Source organism: Nanorana parkeri, unplaced genomic scaffold (genome assembly GCF_000935625.1).
Source record: "Nanorana parkeri isolate BGI_ZX_2015 unplaced genomic scaffold, ASM93562v1 scaffold491, whole genome shotgun sequence".
NCBI lineage: Eukaryota > Metazoa > Chordata > Amphibia > Anura > Dicroglossidae > Nanorana > Nanorana parkeri.
Window position 1 is genome coordinate 1,090,960 of NW_017306759.1, and position 10,686 is coordinate 1,101,645.

A 10,686-nucleotide genomic window follows, 5' to 3' on the forward strand; every position below is an offset into this window, starting at 1 on the left:
CTGAGAAACCAATATGGCCTCTAGGTGTGAACGCTTGGAAAAAGCAGACTTTGTATACCTAGCGTATATAAAAAAAAACAAAAAACTTTATTGAACTAGGGTTTTGTGAACAAAGCCCCAACTCTATTAAGCCCATTTACCGGGGAAGGATGTGCCACAAAGGGAGGAGCCAGGAGGGGTTTTGTCCATAAGCACTAGGGTCAATAAAGTTTATTGATGTACTGTAGGCTTAGTGTTCCTGAACAGAAATGGTTCTTTACTGCTCATCAGGCTCACTGAAACCAATACGGTCTCTAGGTGACAACACTCAAAAGAAAGCAGATGCACTACGTTCACCAGCGTTTCATTCAAACTTTATTGATCCAGGTGTTTGTGAACAAATCCCCACCTCCGGGGGAAAGGTGTCAGAAAGGGAGGATCCATGCAAAGTCCATTTTTTCAGAAAAAGTGTCAGAAAAGGGAGAAATCAGTCAGGGCTTTGTTCACAGGCACCTGTATCAATAAAGTTTATTGATCTTACAGTGAATGAATGGAGCGTGGCTACTTCCTTTTAAGCTTTCTCATTTCGGGGAGCGGAGACAAGCTCCAACACTGCACAGCACCCCGGGGATAAGAAAACCAAAAACCAGCAAGGCCTTTACATCATTTGTGACTATACAGCCTCCACAGGTGGCTTGTCCTGTTATCTCAGCAATGATGCTGAATGTACAATCTGATATCCAGATAGAGAGACAAAACAATAAACTGTACAGAAAATGCCCGTACTGTATAGCAGGGGTGGGCAACTCCGGCCCTCCTGCTAGTGTGGGACTACAAGACCCACGAGGCATTGCAAGACTGAGTTACAGGCAAGGTGGGATTTGTAGTTACAAAGCACAGCTGGAGGGCTGAAGTTGCCCACCCGTGCGGTATAAGGTGCAGACTGCAGAGGAACAGTGAGCAGGTAAATGTGAAAGTCACAAAAACAAAAGAACTTTAATGTAAAATTACAGTAAACTCCGTTATTAGGTATTCAACTAACCAGAACTCTCATCTAATCAGAAAAAAATCCTGTGTACTCACATTACCTGCGACATGTATTATCCTGGAAACGATCCTGGGCCTATTTGTCTTAATTTGTTTTTAATTACAGCATTTCAATATTAATAGTCAAGTCAATGCAGAGTTTATGTTATGATATGTTATAGTAAGGGGTGTAGTATGGGGGTATAGTGTATTGAAGTATAGTATGGGGTATAGTGTATTGAAGTATAGTATGGGGTATAGTGTATTGAAGTATAGTATGGAGTATAGTGTATTCAAGTGTAGTATGGGGGTATAGTGTATTGGGGTGTAGTGTATTGAAGTGTAGTATGGGGGTATAGTGTATTGAAGTGTAGTATGGGGGTATAGTGTATTGAAGTGTAGTATGGGGTGTAGTGCATTGAAGTTTAGTATGGGGTATAGTATGGGGTGTGGTATGGGGCATAGTATGGGGTGTAGTGTATTGGGGTGTAGTGTATTGGGGTGTAGTGTATTGGGGTGTAGTGTATTGGGGTGTAGTATGGGGTGTAGTGCATTGAAGTTTAGTATGGGGGTATAGTGTATGGGGGTAGTATGGGGCATAGTGTATTGAAAGTAGTTTGGGGGTGCAGTTTGGGGTATAGTGTATTGAAGTGTAGTTTGGGGGTGTAGTATGGGGGTGTAGTATGGGGTGTAGTATGGGGTGTAGTATGGGGTGTGGCATTAGTTAGACCTATTTTTTAATAGTAACTCTCAAGCAACCAGAAACTACACTTATCCAGAATCTACCAATCCCCGTGGATGCCGGATAATGGGGAGTTTACTGTAGTTAGAATATGTACTCATTGAAGCAAATCTATTTTACCCCCCAACATACCGGGTTTCGATGTGCAGGGGGTGTTGGTGAGGGAGGGTTCCGGGGTGGTCGTGCTGGTTTTTATGGTGGGCGAAGATGCTCGGGATGACAGCTTGGAGTCTAAGCTGGGGTCCGGCATTAGCTCCGGCATGCTCCATCGCCCATTGATGTGTTCAAATTCCTGAACCTGCGAGGAAGGAATAAAAGGAAACGATGAATCAGAAGAGAAGGACAATCAGAGTCTATATCTCACAACGTGTTTCCCCAAAGTAAAAGGTAAAAGTCCGGCGAGTGAAACACATGACTACCCTCATACACCGGGGGCACAGCTTAAATACACAAACTTTATTGATCCATACATGTACACACATACAATATGAGCTGATCTGTAGCTCACAGAGGAGAACTGGGCAGGGATGAGAACAATGAGACTTCAGCGTAGCACAAGAAGAGAATACAGGAAGTGAGGAGCTCGCTGGATTTCTGGCAGATCGTCGGGTACTTTTCTGGGCTTGGGAAATGTACTGCAGAGGTGTACTAGGTTTTTTTGTTATTTTTTTCCTAGAAATATACTTCCTGGGGGGAATCAAAACTGGGGCAGACATAATATGGAGCAGTTGCCTATGGCAACCAATCAGCTTCTTTCTTCCGTTAAGCTTAGAAAATGAAAGGTGGATGCTGATTGGCTGCCATGCACAGCTGCTCCAGTTTTGATAAATTCCCCTCCCTGTAGTCCTTGCTAGTCGGCCCCGCTGGCTCTCAAAACACCTGAACAATCTGATTGGATGCAGGCATTGTCGGGTGTTTTGAGAGCCAGCGGGGCTGACTAGCAACTGAACCTTGGCCCAGTGGGAGATTCCTCCATACACATAGTGTAGAGCAGATGGCGGAATCTGCTCATACCGGTGCAAAGTTGATGCTGTGAGCTTATAAGCGCCTGAACGAAGGGCAGTCTGTGTTCCTCTCTTTACAACCAACCAGCTTCTCCTTCTCCTGGGGTTGTAGTAGGAATCGATTGGTTGGTTTTCGGGGAGATACCACAGACTGTTCTTCGGTCAGACATTTGCTACGGGATTCCCTTTATAACATGGCCAAAGTTACCTTTTTCTTGACCAGGGACATGACACCAATGCGGGTCAGAACTTGCTGGCGAGACAATCCTTCACGGGGCACGCCGTCTGCGAACGTCTCTGAACCGTCAGCGCCCGGCTCACACAGATGTCTCATGAAGAGAGATACGTAAGCTCTACGGCACACAAAAAAACAAAAACGTACATTAGCAAATCCATACCTAAAAGGAGAATGTGTTTTATGAAGCCCATCTCCGGGCCAATATTACCCGCCAGCTCCTCTGACCCACCCTGCACTTTTTTGCTGATACTCCCCCAAATCCGCCGTCTGGGTCTCCTGATGCCAATGGAAGTGTCCACGTCATGCCGGGAATAACCGATTACCCTCAACCTAGGGACCCCCAAAGAAGCTGACGAAGCAGAGATCTGCTTCATCAGCTTCTCACCGGCATCTGTAGCCGGAGAGTGACACTGAATGCAGGAAGTGATGTAATAAACATCACTTCCTGCATTCGGGGACAGGAACGGAGATCGAAGGGAGGTCATGTACTGATCTCCCTTTGATCTCCACTGACAGAGTCGCCGTGCCAGTCCCAGCCGCCCCGGGCACAGCGGATCTCGGGACCGTCAGCGGCGGCAGGGGGGGGCGCACACCCGCAGCTACTAGAAGCGATCGGGCGTCTCTAGAGCAATCGATTGCTTGAATGTAAAGAGCCATCGCTGGCTGTTTACATTGCTGACAAGTTTCCCCACTCGTGTGCGCCGCGCACGAGCTGGGGGGAGTGGAAGGACGTCTTAAAGGAGAACTATGAGGTGAGTGATTTCCACTCACCTCATAGTTCTAGCTGACCTGTGACAATGAGACTGTCACAGGTCGGCTCAGTAGATCGGGAGGCGAGTGAACAGATAGTGGCGTTCACTCACCTCTCGATCCTGTCACGGCTCTCTGCCGTGACAGGGGAGAGGCTGGATTCCCCCCTCCGATCAGCCAGCGCTGATTGCCGGAACGGACGGGGGAGGGGGCGGGTACAGGTGGCTCTGCCTCTAGATAGGCAGAGCAAGCTGTCACTCACGCAGCTGGGCGGATCTCGACATCGATGTCGGGATCCGCTCCGGCGTCTCAGTATACTGCGAGCTGTAGCTCCCTATATACTGAGCTTAGGGTGACGGGAGGACGCTAGTTTGTGTCCTCCCGTTACCCTAAGGAGAACTATGGGGAAAAGCCCTGACCGCATAGTTCTCCTTTAAGACGCCTCCCCTGCTCCTGCTTCAGGAAAGGCTATTGATGGGAGGTGGTTAAGCCCTGGTGGTGAAACGCGTGAGTGGCAGAGATCCTATGGTGGTGCATACCTTGTATTTTGAACTTTTGCATAGATTTCTCAACAATAAAGTAGGATTTTGATGGGACCTCGGTTCTGTGCGCCTGATTGGAGAGATATTGTCTGGGTAATATAATTATGCTCTGCTTCTCCCATCAGATATGCCACAGCATCCTGACCCGCCTGGTCCGTGTGGTATCACTGGATGACCTGCTCCCAGCTACGGGTAAGAAAGACACAACTCGAGTCTCCTTCCCAGTCCTGGCTGGCTGCAGAGTGTAATGTGCGTCTGTGTGAGGGAGGCAGCCGGAGGCTCAATCGCTGCCCCCAGGAAAACAGACCGAACCACCAAGCGGGCATCAGATGAGTAAGGGCGTCATCATGTGGGAAACCACAGAAGCGTCTGAATACCCCCATTCTTACCACAGTGCTAGATCACTGCAGATGCAGAGCTCGTATATCAAGCCACATACACATTTATCATCTAGGAACTCGGGTACAGAGATCTCCACCATTGCAGTCCAGAGATATCTGCAGCATCTATCCAAAACCAAGTGTTAGTATTGGATGGACTGTCTTTTTAACCCAGGGATGCCCATTAGGTCGACCGTGATCTACCAGTCGATCGCAATCGGCTCACTGACCTGTGTCCCGTCATCCCGCGGTGCTCCTGCAGCTGAATTTGTCAGACGCTGCAGACGGGAAGGGGCGGGACACCTCTCCCAGTCTGCACATTCGGCCACACGAGCACCGCGGGAGGAGACCCGGGAAGCTGCTGGAATGCAGGTAAGAAAAGACAGCCAGAAAAGAGCAGAGAGAGAGAGAGAGAGAGAGAGAGAGAGAGAGAGAGAGAGAGAGATAAGAGACAGTAGAGGGAGAGAGCTAGAAGAGAGAGAAGAGACAGCCAAGAGAGGGCCGGATCGCACCATAAAGTCTGCGTTCCAGAGTGTTCGGCCTCTAGAACGCACTGGAACGCAAGCCGGCCTGCTCCCTGCGTTCAGGGGCTGGAGGAGGCGTAGCAGTGCATTGAAGTCAATGGCACCGCAGCCACACACCCTGCCCGCAGTGCGATCGGCCGCACCTGGAACGCACATTAGTACCTGCGTTCCGGTCCAGTGCGATCTGCAAAAATAGTGCTTGCAGCATTTTTGCAGATAACAGCAGAGAGAGAGAGCGCAGAGGCAGTAGTCCCAGTAGTGATTTTAATGTGCTTGTGTTCTAAAATTGTGGGCGCCCCTGTTTTAACCCATTTCCTGCCAGCACTATTTAATTTGACATCAGACCATCAGCGTGCTGTTTAATATATACAAAACAGGCTTGTTAACTATACCCACTCCCCCATCTCCTCTGATAGAGCTGTGCATGGCCACCAATCACATATACAGAGTCCCAGGAAAATGCCGTCACCTCTCTAGTGCTCCAGCCTGCTGGGACACGGTAAGCTCCGAAGTGCTTATCCCTGAACCCTTTTGTGTTCTCAGTGAAACGCATACGCAGACATGGTCTTCAAAAGCATAGGGACAGCTACTGCATCTATGATCCCGCAAGAGGCAGATATAGGGGCGCACCACTTACTTGAACTCCTTCTCAGACTTGCCTCGAAGATCCCTCACCAGCCAGTGTGTGGAGAAGGCGTCCTGAGGCGGCATACCCCATCGCATAACCGCATTTAGGAAAGCCTTTCGCTGCCGCGTGTTGAAGCCCAGAACCTGCAATGGGACACAAAGGACACCCTAAGCATGCGGACAAGAAAAAGGTCATGGGCGTTATGCAGAGGGAAATCAAGAATTCAGTCTAAGGGGGCCCCAAACGGTTTTTGAGGAACCGGATGAAATTTGCACAGTGCGTGCTGCTGTCGCCCTGTCGTCCGACATCCCTCGATCAGCTGGTCGGAAAATATTCGTATGATCAGAGCCGGCAACCAATGAGCCGCCAGCTCTGTTCTGGTATGCCGACAGTGGTTGGCGGCTGCTGTCAGAATACAATGTATGCAGCGGGGAATACTCCATCGACACATGGTTAGTGTTGATGGAGGAATCGGCTCTATTTTTTTCCATTGAGCCCGCGGGTTGAACTGGAAAAACAGAGCAGTGTAGGGGCAGCCTTAGGCTGTGTAGAAGTCCAACTACTGGTTGGAATACCAGCTAGGTGGGAAGGAACCAGTGACATGAAGATGGCCATCCTACTTCTATGTTACCACCAACACGAGTAAGGAGAGGCAGCAGTGTAGGGGCAGCCTTAGGCTGTGTAGAGTGCTAACTACTGCTTGGAACACCAGTCAGTTGGGAAGGAACCAGTGACATAAAGATGGCCATCCTAACTCTATGTTACCACCAACTCAACCCAGGAGAGGTGGCAGTGTATGGGCAGCCTTAGACTGTGTAGAATACTAATGGATGGAACACCAGCCAGTTGGGAAGGAACCAGTGACATGAAGATGGCCATCTTACCTCTATGTTACCACCAACTCAACCCAGGAGAGGCGGCAGTGTATGGGCAGCCTTAGGCTGTGTAGAAGCCCAACTACTGGTTGGAACACCATCCAGGTGGGAAGGAACCAGTGACATGAAGATGGCCATCCTACTTCTGTTACCACCAACACGAGCCAGGAGAGGCAGCAGTGTAGGGGCAGCCATAGGCTGCGTAGAAGTCAAACTACTGCTTGGAACACCAGCCAGTTGGGAAGGAACCAGTGACATAAAGATGGCCATCCTACCTCTATGTTACCACCAACTCAACCCAGGAGAGGCGGCAGTGTATGGGCAGCCTTAGGCTGTGTAGAATACTAACTAATGGTTGGAACACCAGCCAGTTGGGAAGGAACCAGTGACATGAAGATGGCCATCCTACCTCTATGTTACCACCAACTGGAGCCAGGAAAGGCGGCAGTGTGTGGGCAGCCTTAGGCTGTGTAGAATACCAACTACTGGTTGGAACACCAGCCAGTTGGGAAGGAACCGGTGACATGAAGATGGCCATCTTGCCTCTATGTTACCACCAATTCAAACCAGGAGAGGCGGCAATGTATGGCAGCCTTAGGCTGCGTAGAAGCCCAACTGCTGGTTGGAACACCAGCCAGGTAGGAAGGAACCAGTGACATGAAGATGGCCATCCTACCTCTATGTTACCACCGACACGAGCCAGGAGAGGCGGGAGCGGCTTGTCCTTCTCATTACGCAGCTGGCGACGGGACTGCCTGCGACCTATTAGGAAACAATATGAAGAAAGCTAAACAACTCTGAACCGCACAGCAGATATAAAACTCGGCTCCCCGCCCGTCATCCAGCCCACCTTCTGCCCTTTCGTCAAAATCTTCATCCTCCTCTTCCGAGCCCACAGAGTACTCAGATTGGTTATCTGGAAAGTAGAGACAGGACTTTGACATTTATCACATTATTCCTCTCACAAACCCTCTCCGGGTATACTGTTGCCAATTTTGCCTTATGGGGATAGATTAGAAATAGTCAGGAGCCTGAGATTGGTGTAATGTTGTTCTTTCATCACTCCAGTAATTAAAGTTACGAGGTCTCACCTTGATCCTCTTGGGCTGCGTCATTGTAGTTGACCTGTTTCCGCACCCTCTTCCCTTTGCCCAAGTTCCGGGCCAGGTCTTCCTGCTGCTGCTCATAGTGGTGTCTAAGAAGCTTCTCCCAGTAATCGGGATCTACGTTCTCTTCTTGCTTTATGACCTCCCGTTCCAGCTCTTCCAACTACAAGACAACAAAGGGTAAGTGTGCTTGTAAAATCAATCTCTGAGCAAAACATGAACTCCCTCCTACCCGTCTCTAACCCATCCTGCATGCTTTTTTTCTTACCTAGTAAAGCAAGATATACTCACCTAGGTCAGCCATTTGGGTGACCAGTAATCCAGTGCAGCAGATGTGCCCCTGCCAGCGCATTCCCCGCAGTCTCCACTTCTCGATCCTGAGAGGACCCCGCCACTGAACAGCCAATAAGAAGCGTCTACATCATTCAGATAGTGAAGTAGACACCCAAAGAAGGACCCCGCCTCATAGAAGAGAAGACTCAGGACTGGAGTGTCATGTAACTGCAGTTTTAGGTAACTAAAAAGGGCATTTAGGGTTTTTTTGGGGTCATGCCAGCAATCAATAAGGCCCTGTTCACACCTTTACGTTTTGTCGCGCGTTCAACGCTCTACAAAAACGTACAAACTTGGAAATCCCATTGTTTTCTATGGGTATGGTTCACACCTTTCCATATTTCAGCCCATCTGAACGCGCTACAAAACGGCCTACGCCCAAAGAAGTACATGTACTTCTTTGGGGCATTTTGGTCTCGCGTTTCCATTGGGATACAGCCAAGTAGCCCTCGGAAACGCGCGTTTGTCGCGCAATACGCCTAGGTGTACCCAGCCTTAGAGGGAGGTGGGTCAGTATTTACCAGGAGATGGGCTTTAAATCAAGTTAGCCCTGATCACCATTTCCCTTTCTTGGTCTTGCTCTCCTGTCCTCTGAGAATTATATGATCCTAAGGGTCCCTGGCAGTTCACAATTCCTCCTTTCTACTACACAAGCCATCTGCAGCTACGTTCAGTAGACACTGGCCTATGTGTATATGAACCTATGCCAAGGAACACATAGTGGGAGGTTTTTAGATTTTCATTTTTCTGAGGCTAACTCATCCATACAGGGTGTGATTTACCAATAGGAACATTAGTAGGAGCCTATAGAGGGCAGAAGCACATGGCTTAGCCATTGGCCAAACATTTTCACTATCATTACTATTATTACCATCATCTCATAAAAAAATGTTTTATTTCATATATTTTATACACTGCTACAAAACTGTGATCCAGGTCAAGCCAAATAAAAAAAAGGAAAATGTAAAAGGGATGGTACTAGCACATGGCACCAAGACTTGTGTTCCTTCAGACTCCAGTGATGGACATCTGACCCTGCATGAGTGGCAAGTAAACCCCCTAGCTAAAGCAAATACCAAGAATGCCTTTTTCTACCTTCCCCCATCACCTGTTCCCCTCAACGTGATTTCTTTTTGTGCATGCTTTCTGACACTGTACTAAAGGCAAGTGCCGTGTCATTCTTAGTGTTATGTACAAAGGATGAGATGCTATAGATATAGAGCCTGCTGTGGTCCATAACTTTGGGTATACTTTACCCCACAAGCTGCTGCGACTGCATTGGGCTCCTCACACTGCCCATATCAGATATTCCTCTCATCCTGGGTGGCTTGATTAAAGCCATTCCTGCTAGCAGGTCACATCTGATCCTGGTTCTGTCCAAACAGTGGCTGGAAGTTACTATACTCCCTGGTGTCGGCTGCTGACCTGCCCGCTGGCTATAGATTACCTGCTCCACTGAGACAAGACAAGTGGCCTTCCTTCAAACATCCTCCAGCCACTTCCATCAATTCCATTCACAGGATCCCGCCAGGCGCTTCATCTGCTGGTTGCTTAGTTGGTGACCCGTGTGTCTTCCATGCCAGTAAAGCTCCTGGTCTGGGCTCTCATCATGATGCTCTGATGTTAAGCCTTCAGACCATGTGACTTGCTTTCATACCTTTAACCCTTTCCTATCTTTCTACATCTATCTCTTTATGCCACTCCCAGTATCCCCAGGCACTCCACACTGTTGGTATACACCCTATTTACCCATCCTCAAAGGCTGTTACCTATAAACAAGCATTATGCCTTCTTGGTATGCACCGATAACCCTTCACATCCTCATACAAAGAGTAGGGCGGTGATTGCATTGAAAACTCTTACCCTAGTGTTATCTTCTCTTCCCTCCCATATACAAACAGCAGGCTCCGGTTATCTAATTAACATGTGTTTTGGCTTATTGGTATGCACTGAAAATTCTTTCTGCTCTTCTAGGGGTGACAAAGATTGTCCAATTAACAAAGTTCCCCTGCTTGTATTCATTAACACCTACACAGCCGACAGAGACCATCTAGTTAGAATGCAATTACCTTGTTGGTATGCACCGTTAACCCTCCTTAATAACCCAGATAGCAGAAGTGATCCAGGTAACAAACATTTTCCATACTTTGTATGTGCGGATAGCCCTGTACAAGGTGTGTTAGTGGATATGTAATTACCAAGCAATTTATCTTATTGGCATGCATGCCAATCTATTGCCCCTCCCCCTACCAGAGCTGATGGAGGACAGTCTACCTATCTAGCCCTTATATAAACGAACAGGGGAAAAGGTGTTTCGCAATAAGTAACAAGTGTATAAACTATATCAATTCAGCTCCTGGGTTTCAAAACATTTAATCAAAACAACACTATCCCCTTAGCAAAGAAATCCCACATTAGGAGCTGTGGTGAAACGCGTGAGTGGCAGATCCCCTAATGTGGTATTTCCTTGCTAAGGGGATAGTGTTGTTTTGATATCTAGCCCTTACCCCTGTAGTTATGAATCCCCCCCCCCCCCCTGCACTCGCATGGACATTTTTT

At 48.3% G+C, this 10,686-nt stretch overlaps 1 protein-coding gene across 1 annotated transcript in view; it reads right to left on the reverse strand.

The window, feature by feature from the left end:
• The window catches only part of CHD3 (chromodomain helicase DNA binding protein 3), a 60,708-nt gene that overhangs the window by 17,442 nt on the left and 32,580 nt on the right, over positions 1-10,686 (reverse strand). The window contains exons 25-30 of the mRNA XM_018560997.1: positions 7,780-7,957; positions 7,539-7,604; positions 7,365-7,450; positions 5,823-5,956; positions 2,960-3,104; positions 1,880-2,045 (exon numbers count right to left, since the gene is read on the reverse strand). Coding sequence (XP_018416499.1) covers positions 1,880-2,045; positions 2,960-3,104; positions 5,823-5,956; positions 7,365-7,450; positions 7,539-7,604; positions 7,780-7,957 — 775 coding nt within the window. The remainder of the gene's footprint in view (positions 1-1,879; positions 2,046-2,959; positions 3,105-5,822; positions 5,957-7,364; positions 7,451-7,538; positions 7,605-7,779; positions 7,958-10,686) is intronic.